The following is an 18,538-nucleotide window of genomic DNA, read 5'->3' as shown; positions in this document are numbered from 1 at the left end:
ATTGAATAATGTGTAAAGAGCGCACTCTACAGGTGAACAATAAACAGTTGCCTCAACACAGTCATAAAACTTAAAACGGACTCTCTTTTTGTAACTGTGTATTCATTTGAATGTATAATTGTTCTATAAAGTAAGGAATTGGTTTGAATATATTATTTTTTTCTTATATATCTTACTCCTTCATTCATTTTCTGTTCTTTTGAATATCTTTGTACTTATTAAACACAAATACTGCACACACGTATTAGTATTCAGTACATGTTGATCCCAACATATCAAAACAGGACCATATTTCAGTTGTGAACAGGTCACACATTAGCCAATACCATAGTGGTAGATAAAGGACTCCGGTGCTCAAAAGTCCGTTTTAGCATGGGCAGCACCATTGAGGACTTCCACCATTTTGAAGTAGTCAACTGTGTGGGACTTCCTATGGGTTTAGGAAGGATCACATAATTCCATACAGGTCACCAGGAAGGATCCGCCAATGAATTGAGCAAACATTCCATAACTGCAGGTGGCAGTAAAGCGCCAACCTTGGCTTTATAGTTGTTCAAACAACACACTCCAGGTGGCATTATGCACCCTTCGTAGAAAAAGAAAATGGACTACTTCAAAATGGCGCTGCCCGTGATCTTACAAACGCCATAATGGGAAAGACACAATGATGCGATGTCTATCTATGGTCAACGCACATCAATGTATTCTAATCAGAGGTGATGGGTCCCCTCCTAATGAAGCAAATGTTTGTCAGGAGGGGATGAAAAAGTCTGGATGTAGACACATCACCGCTTGACAATAAAAACAAGTAAAGCCCAGTCTTAATATACCACATTTCCATTAAAATACTACGTGACGTCTGATTTTAGCCTAATTAACCGAGACCACAATTGCCTAAATGAGTTCCTTCCCCTGATGACCTCCCCCTCTATCCATATCAGTGCCAAACATGCCCTCTTAAATGACGCAGTGAGCAATGCACCGGGAGTGGAGTCTTAAAATGAGATTCCAGGTCCTGATTGGTCACAAAGAATCACCAGACGGGCTTATGTAAGACTGGGTATTAGAAGTGAACGTGAGATTAACGTACATACTGCACTGCAGCATTACATGATACGTAGTTGTGTAATTATGTGTTGTAAACATTCCCAGTGTTGTAAGGCTTGTATTAGCATGGCTTTAAATTTCCGTTTTGAACTCACTCAACCTTAAATTATGTTCCAACATAAATGAACACAGTGGAAATGTCATTAAAATCAGTGAGTAAAAAATGTAAATGGTGAATATATACTGTAAGTATTTTCAAACTACTGGTAGTCCATGTTCATGTTTATAATCATTTCTGCTAAATCTTTGGTTTTCATCCTAAATCCCGTGTTCAGGGCAGTTTGTCACACGTGAACACAAACTGTGTAATCATCTCATCCACTCGCCCCAGACATGACCTCATAAAGCCTGAACCTTATCTCCACCCGGCCGAACCACACTGCCGTATAACTGACTGTGAGTTTCACATGGGGCTTTCATACTAATCAGGTAGTATTTTACCTCTATAATCTTCTCTAATCTATTTTCTCCATCTCATCCTTTTTTTTTCAAGAAAATGTGTATGACATGGTAGAGCATTTCATAGAAATTCTAATAAAGAATATGGGATGCGAAGGTTTTTTATTTGAATTGATGCCTTAAACTAAATACATCCAGACAGAAGCCTCTTTCTTTACGGTAATACAACAAATGAAATACAGTAAAAGTAGAAAAGGTACTGGCATACCCAAATACCTACTTCATAATACCTTCGATGTAACATCTCCAATTTGAGTATTTCTTGTCTGTGTTTGTCTGGCGGATGCACCGCAGATAATACGATTAAAGGTTTATTGAGAACAGAAGCCTCTTAAGTCGTTGCTGTTGTCCGAAACCCGCTGGTGAAAACATTCTCTCCTGACAAAGGACCGTCCCTCTCAATGAATGGACCACAAAGCAGGATAACGCAGATCAAATATAACATTCTCCACAATAATGGCAGTAGGTCGGTTCTCACAAGCGTTGCTGGTGCTTTTTTGCCATGTTCTCTACTCCAGCTCCTCTTTCCAGCCAGCTCTGGTGCTGGATATGGCGAAAATTCTCCTCGACAACTACTGCTTCCCTGAGAATCTAGTCGGGATGCAGGAGGCCATTCAGCAAGCCATCAACAGCGGAGAAATCCTCAAAATATCTGACCGCAAGACCTTAGCATCTGTGCTGACGGCTGGCGTGCAGGGTGCACTCAATGACCCTCGGCTGACTGTGTCCTTCGAGCCAAACTTTGTCCCAGTGATGCCGCCGGCTCTCCCATCTCTTCCCATGGAGCAGCTCATCCGGCTGGTCAGAAACTCTGTGAAGCTGGAGGTCCTTGAGAACAATGTCGGCTACCTGAGGATCGACCGGATTATAGGGGAGGAGACCGCAGCCAAGCTTGGCCCGCTGCTCCGGGAGAACATCTGGACCAAGGTCACGCACGCCTCCTCGTTAATCTTTGATCTGCGCTACAGCACAGCTGGGGAGCTGGACGGAGTCCCTTTCATCATCTCCTACTTCTCCGACCCAGAACCTCTCATTCACATTGACACCGTGTTTGATCGGCCCTCCAACACCACTAAGGAGCTATGGACTATGTCATCTATCATGGGAGAGAGGTACGGAAAGCGAAAAGACCTCATCGTATTAACCAGTAAGCGTACTGTGGGTGCGGCTGAGGCAGTCGCCTACACTCTGAAGCATTTGAACAGGGCTATAATTGTTGGAGAGAGGTCAGCCGGGGGGTCAGTGAAAGTGCAGAAGATAAGAATAGGAGATTCTGGTTTCTACATCACAGTTCCTGTGGCCAGGTCAGTGAACCCAATAACAGGCCAAAGCTGGGAAGTGAGTGGAGTATCTCCCTCTGTAAATATCAATGCCAAGGAGGCTGTTGCCAATGCCCAAAATCTACTGGCGGTCAGGAGTGCCATTCCAAACGCCGTCCAGAGTGTCTCTGACATCATCAGGCAGTACTACTCATTCACAGACAGAGTACCGGCTCTCCTTCAACATCTAGAATCCACCGATTTTTTTTCTGTCATTTCAGAGGAGGACCTGGCGAATAAAATCAACTACGAACTGCAGTCTGTGTCAGAGGACCCTCGTCTGGTGATCAAACTGACCCAAGATCCCCCGGTTATCATTGAGGAAGACTTTGAACCTGAGAACATACCAAACGATCCAGCATTTCTCAGGAACCTGGTGGATACAGTCTTCAAAGTACGCATCCTAACTGGAAACACTGGTTATCTCCGCTTCGACAAGTTTGGAGATGTGTCAGTGATGGCCATATTAGGAGAGCAGATTGCCCTAAAAATCTGGGAGCCCCTCAAAGACACAGAGAACCTCATCATCGATCTTCGATACAACACAGGTGGGTCCTCAGCTTCCATGGGCATCCTGCTCTCCTTCCTCCAAGACCCGTCACAACAGTTCCACTTCTTCACCATATACGACAGGATCCAGAACACCACCACTGAGTTCAACACGCTTTCCGGCCTCCCAGGCCCACCCTATGGGTCTAAACGGGGAGTGTACATCCTGACTAGTTACTATACCGCTGGTGCTGGGGAGGAATTTGCTTATCTGATGCAGTCTCTTCACCGTGGCACCCTGATCGGGGAAATCACATCCGGGACCCTGATGCACTCCAAGTCCTTCCAGGTGGAAGACACGGACATTGTCATCACTGTCCCCTTCATAAACATCATAGACAACAACGGGGAGTGCTGGCTAGGCGGAGGCGTGGTCCCCGACGCCATAGTGCTTGCTGAGGAGGCCGTTGACCACACCCATGAGATCATAGAGTTTCACAAGGAGGTTCTGTCACTGGTGGAGGGGACGGGGGAGCTCCTGGAAGTACACTACGCCATCCCTGAGGTCGCCAACAAGGTCAGCAGAGTGCTGCTCGTCAAATGGGCCGAGGGCTCGTATCGATCGGTGGTGGACTACGAGTCTCTGGCATCCCAACTGACAACGGACCTCCAGGAGACATCAGGTGACCACCGGCTGCACGTATTCTACTGCGACATCGAACCCGAGTCTCTGCATGACATGCCAAAAATCCCAACATCTGAGGAGGTGGGTTACATCATAGACGCGCTGTTCAAGATCGAGGTGATGCCCGGGAACGTGGGCTACTTCAGGTTCGACATGATGGCAGACATAGAAGTGATGAGAGCCATCGGCCCTGAGCTGATTAAACTGGTGTGGAGCAAGCTGGTGAACACGGACACAATGATCATCGACATGAGATACAACACAGGTGGTTACTCCACAGCCATCCCACTCCTCTGCACCTACTTCTTCGATGCTGAGCCCCTGAGGCACCTCTACACCGTATTTGATCGCTCCACAGCCACCATGACCGAGGTCATGACCCTGCCTCAGATCCAGGGTCAGAGGTACGGCTCCACCAAGGACATCTACATCCTTACTAGTCACATGACGGGGTCGGCTGCCGAGGCGTTCACGCGGACCATGAAGGACCTTAACAGGGCGACAGTGATCGGGGAGCCGACCATCGGAGGGTCCCTGTCCAGTGCCACCTACCAGATCGGGAACAGTATCCTGTATGTCTCCATACCTAACCAGGTGGTCTTGAGTGCTGTTACTGGGAAAGTGTGGAGTGTTTCTGGGGTCGAGCCACACGTTGCTGCCCAGGCTAAGGATGCTCTGAGTGTTGCACAGAGAATCATTGCAGCCAGGCTTTTAAAGCGAGATCAAGGGAAATAGTGGTCATGTTATTGTTTCACTTTCCTGTAAATGTTTACTTTGTTTGTCCTGTATTTGTGAATTATGTTTTTTGTCGTGGGTGATTTCTTACGGAAATGTTATTTGTTATAATTATTTTTCAGAAATCTGACATATCTGGGGTATAACATAACCACCCCGAAGTTTGTAAAAAAGATATTTTCAAAATAAGGTTGACAGAAAACAGGACTACATTTTGGTTCTCTTCTTGAAAGTATTTAAATAGTAGATTGCACATTAGTAATCCTTAAGGCACCTTATGAAAGCTTTCTTTTTAGACATGGTTATAAAATAATTTCATAAACAGATCCTTGACTGTTGCAGGTCTGGGATGAAATTAGTTGCCTTCGATGAATTTGACCAAAATCCCCGTGCGTCATTCTGTAGGAGAAATGTACAAATAAATCCTCTTGTTCATATTTCATGAATATCTAAATGTCTTTTTTTCTTTCATCCCCCCGGGCTACATTTGTGTTGGCCTAAATATGTGTGAGGAGAAAGGGTTAATATTTCATTTCATTTCATTATACTGTCATCGTGTATTTAATCTGATTAATGCAACTACTTCATACGTTCTATATGAATCTGTTAATGCATTTATCATTTGTCAAGTCATGTCATTTGTCATGTTGCGAGTAAAACAGCATATTGCCATAATGTAGAAGACTCTTCAGACAGTCAGTAGAGGGAGCATTACCCATACAAACCTGTAGTGAACTACTGTGCTCAGTTCTCCTACTGTGTAATAGCATCAATGACATCAATATCAACTGATTGCGAATAGTGTCATGACCAAATAGAGGCCAATATAGCTTCAAAAGAGGAACACCCATTATCTCATTTATACTGGTGTAGTAGGTTGAATCTAACTATATGGCAAATGTTATTGCTTGCTGGTAAGTTTTATTCCATTTCTAATCAACACTTGTTGAATAAACTGTTGAATAAACCTGTGAGTTATTATTACCCGAGACGGAACTATTTAGAGTTCAATGTGATATTTACAGACCATAATGCTTAGGGTCAGCCAACGGCACGTTAAGAGAGAGGAGGGGGTGGATGGCTTGACTATTTGAAATCCTATGTTCTTAATAATAAATGCTATGTTCTAAGTATAATGCTGATTGATCATGTGCAGCACGAGTGAGAGATTATGAGTATGGCATAAGGACCTTTTGTCAAAAGATACAGTCCCAGGTAACATTACATTTCACATCAACTAGCTGACCAACAGAAGGCCGGATTTTAAGGTAGAAACAAAATAATAATTCATTTAGAAAACACTGATCTATTTAATTAACGCTGAGCTACAATCAGTGAGCCTTATTCATCAAATGAAAAATATGCACAAATGTATAACACATTTATGATGATGTGAATATTTCCACCAAGCATCATCTCAGCGGATATTTGTGTCTAATTAAACATTTACATTTACATTTAAGTCATTTAGCAGACGCTCTTATCCAGGGCGACTTACAAATTGGTGAATTCACCTTATGATACCTTACCTCACACGCATAGCAACAGATATATATCTATATCTTGGGCAATATATTGCACCTACATTGTTGGCCTGTTATTGTCTTACCAAAGCACTCAAGATATTAAGATTAAAGGTTTATTGTGAGGAAAATCCTCTTATGTGTGTGTTAACAGAAACCTTTCAGGAAAAAGGTCTCATTTGATCAAGGACCACTTTGCAAACGGACGTTCCACCGCAGAGTGGCTACTACTGTGGTTTACTGCTATCTAGAAACCCACCAAGATGGCAACGTCTCTCCTCTTGTTGGCATCGGTGCTGGTCCTCAGCAATGTTGCTGTCCACAGCGCTTTCGCACCCGACCTGATTGTCAGCATGGCTAAAATTCTCCTGGACAACTACTGCTCCCCGGAGAAACTGGCTGGCATGCAGGAGGCCATTGACGCTGCGAGCAGCAACACAGAGATCCTCAGCATTCCCGACCCCGACACTCTCGCCTCCATCCTGACCGGCGGGGTCCAGAGCACCACCAATGACACCCGGCTGGTCATCTCCCATGAGCCCAACTACGTCCCAGCGGTGGCCCCTGCCTTGCCACCCCTGCCCCCAGACCAGCTCATCGGTGTGCTCCAGAGCTCCATTAAGCTGGAGGTCCTGGAGGGCAACATCGGCTACCTGAGGATCGACCACATCATCGGGGAGGAGTTGGCCGACAAGATTGGCACCCTCCTCCTGGAGCTGGTCTGGAACAAGATCCTGCCCACGTCCGCTCTGATCTTTGACCTTCGCTACACAGGCAGCGGGGATCTGTCGGGCATCCCATACATTGTGTCTTATTTCACTGATGCCGAACCTCTGATTCACATCGACAGTGTGTACGACCGTCCCACCGACACCACCACCGAGATGTGGTCCATGCCCACACTGCTGGGGGAGAGGTATGGAACAAAGAAGCCTCTTGTCATCCTGACCAGTGCAAACACCAAGGGAATTGCAGAGGACGTCGCCTATTGTCTGAAGAACCTTAAGAGGGCCACCATCGTCGGGGAGAAAACCGCTGGCGGGTCCGTGAAAATCGAAAAGATCAAGGTTGGGGACACCGACTTCTATGTCACAGTGCCCTCGGCTAAGTCCATCAACCCCATTACGGGGAAGTCCTGGGAGGTCGTCGGCGTGACGCCCGATGTTGAGGTCGATGCTGAAGACGCCCTGGCCGCTGCCATTAAGATCATAAACCTCCGTGCCGAGGTCCCTGTCATTCTTGAGGCTACTGGTGCTCTGGTGGCCGACAACTACGCCTTTGAGAATGTGGGAGCGGACGTTGCAGAGAAGCTGGCGGCAGCGAGCGGCGACTACAACTTGATATCTTCAAAGGTGGAGCTGGAGGCAAAACTCTCCGCTGACCTCATGACACTGTCCGGAGACAAATGCCTGAAGACCACCCACAACATCCCAGCCCTGCCACCAATGGTAAGAAATGAATGTTGAATTGTAGCCTATGTAATACATTTAGCTATTGAGAATACTTTTATGTGAATCAAGAAAACTTTTTTTAAATGAATATTTGCCTAAACTAGTTGTCTGTTGAATTCAGTATACCTTCAATAGAATAACATTGCATATCAATTATGGGGAATATTTTTGAGACATTTATGTTGATTTCAGAACCCATCTCCAGAGATGTTTATTGAGCTGATCAAGGTCTCATTCCACACGGATCTGTTTGAGAACAACATTGGTTACCTGCGCTTTGACATGTTTGGTGACTTCGGAGAGGTTCAGGCCATTGCCCAGATCATCGTGGAGCATGTGTGGAACAAAGTTGTTAACACTGACGCTCTGATTGTTGATCTCAGGTAGGACTTCTCTTCATAGTGAAAATCAAAGCTCAAACTATGAGCACAGCAACTACCGGAAACATATTTAGGTTCACTAAAATGAACAGAGTTAGAGAGTGGCTTACCATTGAGTTAGGGGTAAATTGGGACAGTTGAACCATATGGAAAGGTTTTATTTCCTAAATGTTCATTTTTCATATTGAATTGAGTTAGAAAATTTGTTTTTGCAGGAACAACGTGGGCGGACCCACCACTGCCATTGCAGGCTTCTGCTCCTACTTTTTTGATGCAGACAAGCAGGTCTTGCTGGACAAACTGTACGACAGACCGTCTGGCACCACTAAGGAGCTGTGGTCTCTGCCTGAGCTCACTGGTAATAAACTTCCCAGTTTCATCATGTGTAGGCTACTGTATAATGAGTTTATCAATTTGGATAAAGCAGAATAAAATTGTGGGCTGTCAGCAGAATAAAAAAATGTCAGGGATAAAAATGACTGGTCTTCTTTCTCAGGTGCAAGGTACGGCACCAAGAAGAGCCTGATCATCCTGACCAGCGGGGCCACGGCCGGCGCCGCAGAGGAGTTCGTCTACATCATGAAGAAGCATGGCCGGGCCATGATTGTGGGCGAGACCACCAACGGCGCCTCCCACCCCCCTGAGACCTTCCGTGTGGGCGAGAGTGAAGTGTTCCTGAGCATCCCCACCACTCATTCAGACACAACCCAGGGCCCCGCCTGGGAGGGGGCTGGGGTCGCCCCTCACATCCCTGTGCCAGCCGACGCAGCCCTGGACACTGCCAAGGGCATCCTCAACAAGCACTTCGCCGGCGCAAAGAAGTGAACTCCCTGACCGGGGAAGTTGGCAGCCAAAGGGCGTTTAAGATCTTATGTTCTCAGAGGAGCAAAGTATTTAGGGTACAGTTCAATACACTTCATTGACCAACTCTAGGGAGCCCGCCTCTGCACCTAGGCCCTCTTTCTGTAGCCTGTTGTAGTGTTCTCATTTTGCAAGAATATGTGAGAGATTATGAACCGGATTGTGATGGTTTTTACTTAGTTTTTACTTATGAAAACTACTGTGATTGTAGAAGGATTTAAGAAATGCTATACTGAAATGTGACTCTTAAAGAAGTGGTTCATAAACTACGAATGTGTGTGTGTTGCTGATCCACTAGCCCTTGGCCTTGGGTGCTAAGATTTGTCAAAGCAGCTTCCATTTTTGTCTGTCCAAAATAACGTGAATTGTATATTGCGCAAGAACATGAAAGCCGACACTAGTTTAGAAAGGTGCATTAAATCAAATGCTGAAACATATTTTATTTTCCTCTGATATTCTTATGTATTTTCGAGTAGCATTTTTAGGACCTTTACAAACAAATTGTTCTGTCTGTTGGGGGTGCATTCTCAAATTTGATGCAGGGTCTTTTTGCTGTGTACGGGAAGAAGTGTTGTGTCCATACACAGTGACTTGCCATGTAGGGCAATTTGGGTTGCATAAATGCCAATGGTGGGACACAATAAAGACATTGGGAACACAAGAATAAGTATCTATGTTGTGGATCAGAGGTTAGAAGTGGATCAAGAAAGCAAAGCAGCTTATTATATTATATAACACCAGACACGTTTTGGCCCAACAATGGAATAACTACAAATCCAACCAGATTTCCTAAATTCAACCCACTAACACCTAAAATGGAATCAATCCCACCCATTGTTACACAGACCAGTGAGATAAACTATATCTCAGCCCTGCAGCAAAAACATTTCAGTACAACTATTCATTCAGATTAGAATTGTAGACCTTCCCAGAGCAAGTTTCTCAATTCAAGTAACACGTAACCATTCTGGTTTCTTCCTACAGTTTCAACTTGGCCTGTTATCACAAACATAGTTGATTAGTATTCTGTTAGAGGAGGTACAGTCAATACAATACAATACAATACAATTCAACGTACTCCCTTCGTCTCTTTCCAGAAGATAGCAGTGCAGCTCATTTCTAACAGAAATGAAGCTGTAACATCTCAGAGGCACACAGATACTGGTCACTGAGAGTGGATATCCAGTGAGTGGGGCCAGCTTTTGGCCGACGCAAGACCTGTACTTTCAAAACACAAGGATTAAACAGGATCCATATTATGGAGAAAAACATGCTATCATAGGTCCAGTTTTCCTGCAGTCGTCACTTTCATTTGATAACGCTTGCTTTGCTTGTGTCTGGAGGCGTAGCTTTGATTTACAGCTGACTCATGTGGCACCTGCCTCAGCTTGCTGGCAATGGCTTAAATACTGTGGACACACAGCTCCTGCCTGCTTGGCTCTTCAATATTTACACTGAGAACCTCCGGTAGGCAACTGAGAGAAGATAAGAATGGGCAAATCAGCATGGTGTGTGTTCATTACAGTCCCAGCAATTGCATGTCATTCTAACTGTGTAATTGTATGTCAATTGTATAGGCACTTCATTCCAACGTGGTAATTAACTGGTAGGGTAAGTAAACAAGGGTTACGACTTAGTGAAGAATAATGCTTAAAGATAATACGGGGGATGGCTGCTTGTGTTTGAAAACAGTATAATTAGCCAGTATAACAGTATAATTAGCCTTACAGTGAGTAAGATTTTATCCTGAACAAAAAATAAATAAATGTTTGTCTAGAGAAGTATAGATCAATTATGCATATAACATTGTGGGCATATATGCTGTAATAAAAGTATGCAAAGCAGCAAAGTGGTCAAATTAGAGAGCAGTGGCGGCAGCTGATTTGCTAAATACAGGGGAGTGAGGTGGTTGGAGATGTCAACAGAACAGCATGACAGAAATATGATGCCATGTTTTCAAACTCTAGCTATTGTAGACCCCTGTTCTTCACTATTGTTGGATGTAGTTGTACGGTTGATCAGGTCCCAGGCGCCCATGACTGTTATGAGTATTTATTTAGAAGTTAATTACAATTTGCATTTTGCTTTAGCGCCATCTGTACCTGATAAAGCAGAGCTAGTCTCACGTGCAGAAGTTTGCCGTCTGGCACAAATAGTCTGGCGCAGTGGCGGTTCTAGCTTGTATGGATCCCCCCCCCCCCTAGAATCAGGGCGCCCACTCCGACAAGGTTAATTGACCCACAGTCCCCACACGTGATATCATTGACGTGACGTGCAGATGAGCGATAGAAAACCGATCGCGCAAATGTCACCATTCCGTTTTTTTTTTGTGCGGGTGCCCCGTGCCGCCCCCGGTAAAATGCCGCATTGGGTGGCTGCCCATGTCGCCTATACCTAAATCCGCTACTGGTCTGGCGCGAATAGCCGAAGAAACAATCCAAGCAACGTTCGCATGGCCTATGTGCCCACGGAGGCGGGGCTACTGCTGGCAGTCGTTGAGGGGCAGAGTAGTAAGTAACTGAACATCTTGGTTTAAACAATATATTTTGGAAACAGGAAAATGTACATATTTACCACACTTTAATGAGAATTTTAAACATAATCCATTATTTAATGTATATATATTTTTGTGGGGTGTTGCCCCTAACGCCCTAATGGGTGGGCTGCCTGGTAGAGAGCCCTCAATTAAAATACTGACCTTTGCCACAGCCCTTCCCAGCATTAGGCTATGGGTAGGCTAGCCTTGAATGGATGGTAATGCGAGACTACAGGTGAGGTAGATTCAGTGGCAAGTGGAATGTGGGATGCATGCCAGCAAAGCCACTATACAACACAGCCCTAAACAACACATTATTTGCACTACAATGGTGACAAACGGTGCCCACAAATGGCCTACATAAATCTGTCCCAACAGCAGTCCCAACATCTTACCACTGCTACACCTGGCTATCAGCGGAGCCTTGTCTGGCTGCGAAACATTCCATTCAGTCTCATTTAATGCCTTTTTTAAAAACATAGCTGATATGGCTGACTTGCTTAAACAAATGTGGTTTCTACTGACAATTGAGATTTACAAACTATGGCATAAGGGGACGACAAGCGGATAAGAGGCAATCAGTAATTTCAATTAAGACATTAATGAGCGAGCTAGGACAGATGTAGACAATAAAACTATTTGTTTAGCACTTTTAAAATGTACAGCAACAGAATTCAGAACATGGGCCGTTCTTACAGTGTTCTCCCTGTACACCAAGACAGAACCGTAGGATAAATTAAGGGGGCATATAAGCAGACAAGGAAAGCTCTTACAATATTCGATGATTACATTTCTCTAAAACAGGTTAATGGCTACATGTGCACCACCAAGTCAGAACAGTAGGATAAATTAAGAGGGGTAAATAGACCAAATAATTAGGGTGAGGCACATGGGCTACTAACATTTTACTACACAACATACACTTACTATGACTTTCTTAGCTACAGTATACCTATCTCCCTGGCATATTACATCCCAGTTGTCTTGAACTCACTGAAGTCAAGTTCGCAGTTCTGAGCATGGCCAATGTTGAATGTTAATCATTTAAACTTGGAAAAGAGCCCCTTAATCCCAGATGTGGGACCACACAGCCACTGTCACTGATTCCTTCCAAAGCACTCATCATTTTGCGATTTCCAACTTGTTGTGTAATGTTTATGTCCAATGGCCAATGAGCACCGATACATTTGTATCTATCATTTCTCTTCTTTTTTTCTCTTCATATGACAAGGATCAAAAATTATCTGCCATAAATATGTCGCAAGGTTAGGTCCGGTGTGTATTATAGCCTGATCTTTCAGGCTCATGAGAAATTGTCTGGTGCACGAGCCTAGCCAGGCGTTGGTTGGCTCACGCTAGGATGACATGCCTAATTAGGAAATAGCAATGAGATTTGTTTATCAAATAAATACAAAGTAGGCATACGTAATGATTTCGGTGGTTAATTTAAATTTGTATTGCCAAGTTGAGTTATTAGGCTACAACAACATTCAAGACAGATGGGATTTTTCTATAACTACATCAGTGGATGCTCAGCTCATCACTTCTTTGTCCACGGCTGTTTTCATGCCTGTTTTCCAAAGTTAGCCTCTTGAGAGGGAGGCGCAAAGGTGGATTTTTTTCTCTCTCCTAGCAGAAATATGAAACCTGGTTCATTTCAGCCAAGTTTGTCCCAAGCTCCCAGTTCTTAACATTGCTTTGCATTGCCAGTCTCCATTTTGCTTTTTTAACTAAAACTCGTTTTGACAATTTGTCAGGAAACGTGCATTTTGTGAATTATCCACATCTATTCTAACGCAATGAAACATTTGTATTTGTTTATCAAATAGGCGTACTACACGATCTATTTTTTTTTTTAAATACGAATATGAAATGATTATATGTCTATATTGGATAGTAAAATCACTCTGAACAAATTATTTTATATTTTTTCCGAGGAGAACAAAGTGCCGTAAGCTTTATGGTATTTCTCGCCCTCATCGCCCATCCAATAATTGCCAGGGGGGAGGCAGTCAGTAATGTTTGGAAACTGAGTGCAACAACAATCTCGACAGCTTTGACCGTGTGTTGTTTTGTTATGGGCATCTCTGCCTAGAGAAGCAATTCAAACACTTTTGGGGATGTGAGACGGCATTGACTTTTTCCAATTGAGCTTTTGAAGGAATTTACATTTTCGTGGGGAACAATGGCGAGGTTTTTGGTGAAAATGTCTCTCGTCCTACTTTTCCTTGGATTTTTTATGTTCACTTTAGCATCCGTAAATGCTGAACCAGAGCAAGTCGATAAAGAAGAGGAGGAAAGTACATGTCAAGGGGCTTTCGACTTGTATTTTGTGCTTGACAAGTAAGTTACTACGAAATGCCATATTTATTATTATACTGCATTGGCTAAATAAACCCAAGATACCGTTATATTGAGATGCCACACTTCTCTGGTTACACACATATGCCAATAGCATAGCCTACACTGTTTAAGTAAAGTAAAAAGTTAAAATACAAACGTTTTCGTGTTTTTACGACGTTGCAGACTGTTAATGCACTTACAAATAATGAGTAATGTAAATCATTTATTCCAGCTGTTACAGCTGTTTCTGTATAGTCTGACCTCTCTTTTTTTGCACACGGCAGGCATAAATAATCTATATAGGCTGCTCACAAATTAACTTGATACATTCATTAAGTTATTAATCAACAGGCAGTAGGGTGTGTGTGCGTGTGCGTGGTGATGCAGTAGGAGGCTGACTCTATGCATCGAACACACCGACATCGTCATTGCATTTTGGTACACCAGAATTACATTCATTTCCAATGAAACGCTTGCGTTTGCCTTGCAGCGTTGCAAAGGCATTTGCAGCGCGTTCGGTGTGCGTAGACGGCGTGACAGAAACGGTAGCACAGGATGAATGTTGAACTTTTGTTGCATACATATCCAGATGATGTTGTGTACTAATTTGCGCGAATTGCTGTCGGTGTGTTCGAAGCGTTAGCTGAATAAGCAGTACAAGTGATCATAAACTTCTCTGTATCTTTTTTTATTCCTTCTGTCCTAATGGGGGATGCACGTCTGCGCATGCCCGCGGGTATCTTTACAAGGTCCACTACTTACTTTTTCACATTAAAGAATGGGGAATAAGACACAGTCTGTACGGTCTGTACATGACTACCTACAACTAACATTCAGGAGTATCGTTTTCATAGAGTGACCAATTCATGCATTTCCTCCTTTCCACCCACATAGGAAAAATCTTTGTGGTTCCAACATCTTACGCTAGACCAGCAGCAGGCCTCTCTCACTGTCTCAGGAGAGAAAAGTAGACCATAGAGACCTTTCTGTCCTGCTATAGCCTAAGCCTAGCGCCTTTTATGTAATAGGTCAGATCAGATTGAAGCATATTTTAGATAGAATGTCATTTATAAACACGACTCATAGTAGATGTATGATTAAACCTTGATGTATTGTGGCCCTGGTTGTGGATGTTGGTGCCACTGTTTGAGGTTCCTGACTTCAAACGAATGCTCATTATGGACATCCCCTCAGGGCTGAGCTGTTTATTAGATGCACAGACCTAAGATTAAGGTTAACAGGATGTATGGAGGTTAACAGGATATAGCCCTCTGTACAGTGGCTTGGCTACTGAGTCATACTTAGGGTCTGGAGTTTTTCCTGAGATGAAAGAACTCTGTGCCTTATTGACTGTATATTCTACAGGACCAATCGTTTTTTTCTCCAGGTCAGGGGGAAAACTCCTGCCTCTTGTCATGCTGCATAGGGCTACAACTAGTCTACAGCAACTTGGTCTCGAGTTTCTTTGAATATTAGTCCTTTTAGGCTTCACGGCTAGTTTATGGAAAAATCTCCCCCAGCCAAGTGGTCACTGAATAAAGGAAAATGGACCATGTGGATATCATGTATCATTATTGTCGGGGTCCAAATGGATGGTGGATCAAAGAGAACCAACTTTAAGCTGTCCTATGTTGTGGTGTACCACAGGCCTACAGAGGTATGAGTTTGTGCTGAATCAGACTGGTAAACCCTATCCTGCTGTTTTGTAAGGAACACAACACAAAGGGATTGTTTTAGGCATGTTTCTATCACCACAGACTGGTACTGATGCCAGATGTTCTGCACAATAAAGATCCTCAAAACACACTCCTACCTACCACCGTAGCTAATTCTCATCAGACGGTATGGGGAAACAACCTAGTTGTACCTTTGGTCTGCTAAAATAACTTCCTTGTCCTCACTTAGGCTACTTGTGACTGGCACACCCGCATTTACCACTTGTAGGACGCAAAAACACTGGCCCATGGGACATTCACCGTTTATAGGAAACAGGGTCATGATGCTAGAAGCTCTGGTGCTCTAGCAGATTTTTTTCCACAGATATTATTATTTCTCTCTGTCTCTCAGATATTATTACATTTTTTACCTGAATGTCAAAACATTCAGGAGATAGAGGTCCTCAAAGTTTGACCCGTTTTGCATACCCCACCCTACCATTAGATATCCATATGATATCATTTGAAAGCTTACAAAGAGGGTTGTCAAAGTATTTTATCATTTATTGAACCAAAATGTTTTTAAAATACAAATGTATCTTTTTTTTTTTTTTTTTACCTATAAAGCCAATTATGTAAAAACACGTAAACTCTTCTTTTTTTCATGCTCATATACGGTATGTTGTAGCTTAGACCCTATGTTGCATCATCAGAGTTGTTTGTGTTGTGCCCACCATCGGTTGAGACTCAGCGTACTCTTGAATACAGGCTGGGTGTCAGTCATGTTTTGATTGATAAATGTACTAAAATGTGTATAGAATTGACAAAGATGGTTGAATGTTCACACATCAGAGAATGTTTTTATTTTGCGGGGTATTTTATTAGGTTTCCCATTAGCCGACGCCAATGGCGACAGCTAGTCTTAATGTGCATTTGAGTGGGAATATCTGTTGTTTTAAATTATACTGTCAATCTTCCATAGGAAACCAATTGAAATCATAGAAATATAGATACTAGATTAGACATTCCCATTCAAGTTGACGTTCGACGGTGTGTAGACCGGCGGCCATCTTTTTGGTTGTAATTGGAAGTTAAATTTGAAATTGAAATGGTGTACCAGCTAAATTGCAGTGACCTGAAGGTATAGGTCCATTCCATTAATTCTCTTTCTATGGATCAAATGACACCCACCCTGTATTCAAGAGTTATGCTGTGTCTCAACCAATGGAAGGCACAACACAAACACCTCAGATTATGTAAATTAGGGTCTAAACTAGAACATATGCGAAAATAAGACAAATCTGAGTTTACACATTTTTACATAATTGCTGTTGAAGATGAAAAGATTGCATAATTGTTCATTTATATTTAAAAAATCTTAAGATATTTTAAAATTGTTTGTAAGCTTTCAAATGATATCAAACTCAACCATTTATCTTTTCCAGTGAGGAATACATGGAGGTCTAATGGTAGGGTTGGGTATGCAAAATGGGTCAACTTTGAGCACCTCTATCTCCAGAATGTTTTGGCATTCAGTTCCAAAAAGTCACTTCCTGACCACTTCTACCATGGGCAAACATGTATGGACTGTTCTGTTCAAAAGGGGTGCGTGCGATCAGAAAGTGATTGAATTCCTATGGAACGACCCATCATTGTTTTCTGATCAAGCGATAGGGACAAATGGAAACAGTTATGTTTGGCACTTGTGTTTTCCCAATGGTCGCTGCATATAGCAGCCATTTTCTCCTCCTTTTCAAGTCTTCGTCATTCTTGTTCTCCTCACAGGCCGACATTGAAGTTGGATGTTAAGTCATGGTAATTTAAAAGTCCAAGCCAACCGGACTACAGCTGAAGTCTATAAATAATTGAAATACAGTATGTCAAAACTTTCCCATTGTGGAATGTGCTGTTTTATCTATTCAGGACCATGGTGCTGCTTTGGCCTCCTTAAAGTGCTAGAAGTAGCTTTTGGCACATTTGTTTTGCAGGAATAAGTGCCTTGTTAAATGTTATCATACCGTCTAGAATTCCGAGTGTGTTGAGGGACCCGAGTGAGACAGACATTTTAAAGGAATGGCAGTCATTGAATGGCAGTCATTTATTTAGACAAGAAAATATTGCACCCAGAGAACATTTTGAAAAGAAGAAAGAGAGAGAGAGAGACAAAATATCCAAGAAAAAGAGAGAGTAGGACAGAGAAAATAAAGATTGCAGATGGGGGCCTACCTAGTACACAGCAAGTAGGCCTCAAGCTGAAAGTAGGTTAGTGGGTTCTCCGTACAAATCCCTATGCGTAGTCAGTTAATTGGTCGCAGACTGGGGTGGTTCTTACCATGCAGCAGGCCCATCTGGAATGTGACACTAGCTTCATGGTGTTGGATTTTCCTCTCAACACGCGTGAGAGCAGAGCCCATCGCCTTTACTGAGCGCCTGGTCTGATGGAGCTTTTTCCCCCACATGTAATAGGCTAGACCCCTGGCCCAGACCGACTGAACCTTCTCTCTCTGTCTGTTTGTCTCACACTCTCTCTCTCTCTCCCTGACTCACTTCATTTTGCTGCTTCTAGCAGTGCGTTTTCACACAGTCAGCCTAAAGAAAGGCTTGATTGAAAAAATAAAATATATTTACTCTGGGTCGTCCGGGGCTTTTATGTGTTTAAAATAATGAATACTTTCTCTCTCTGACATCTAGCGCAGTCCTGACATGGTCTGTTTAGCATTGCTAGATGTTAATGGTCCATGTTGCCTCCCCGAGTGCCATGAGGTGTTTGGTAACGGTAGGGCTAAAGCAATCAAATCAAATATGCCCTAGAAAACTAGAGACGTAGTTGTTGCTTGTGGCCTTGAGACCATAGCCTGTCAAGCTGAGTGTACACCACGCGGCTTTGGCCCCAATTTAGCTGTCCCAGACAAGTTTTTGAGATTGGAGACAAAATCCCCATGTCGTTTCCTACTTGGGGCGCGCGGGCGTCCCGAGTAGCCCTCAGAGACGCAAT

At 43.3% G+C, this 18,538-nt stretch overlaps 2 protein-coding genes across 3 annotated transcripts in view; both read left to right on the top strand.

Annotated features, from left to right (window-relative positions):
• The first annotated feature begins 1,416 nt into the window (after nt 1–1,416).
• On the top strand, nt 1,417–10,033 carry LOC129829177 (retinol-binding protein 3-like). Of its 2 annotated transcripts, none has more exons than XM_055890780.1 (5): nt 1,417–1,536; nt 6,472–7,765; nt 7,961–8,151; nt 8,364–8,506; nt 8,645–10,033. In XM_055890780.1, exons 2-5 carry the CDS (start codon nt 6,581–6,583, stop codon nt 8,971–8,973), a joined length of 1,848 nt encoding a protein of 615 aa, XP_055746755.1. In that variant the 5' UTR covers nt 1,417–1,536; nt 6,472–6,580; the 3' UTR covers nt 8,974–10,033. The 2 variants fall into 2 exon arrangements, with proteins under 2 accessions (XP_055746755.1, XP_055746756.1); XM_055890781.1 differs by having other exon boundaries at nt 1,417–4,680; nt 7,451–7,765; nt 8,645–10,029.
• A 2,847-nt stretch (nt 10,034–12,880) lies between these two features.
• Nucleotides 12,881–18,538, top strand: part of LOC129829176 (anthrax toxin receptor 1-like) — a 34,455-nt gene continuing 28,797 nt past the window's right edge. Inside the window, exon 1 of the mRNA XM_055890779.1 lies at nt 12,881–13,888. Within this exon, the coding sequence (XP_055746754.1) occupies nt 13,731–13,888 (158 nt within the window). The 5' untranslated portion in view covers nt 12,881–13,730. The remainder of the gene's footprint in view (nt 13,889–18,538) is intronic.

This window comes from Salvelinus fontinalis, chromosome 30 (assembly GCF_029448725.1).
Source record: "Salvelinus fontinalis isolate EN_2023a chromosome 30, ASM2944872v1, whole genome shotgun sequence".
Taxonomy (NCBI): domain Eukaryota; kingdom Metazoa; phylum Chordata; class Actinopteri; order Salmoniformes; family Salmonidae; genus Salvelinus; species Salvelinus fontinalis.
The sequence above is the reverse complement of the archived record's forward strand: the minus strand, read 5'-3'. Positions and strand labels throughout refer to the sequence as shown.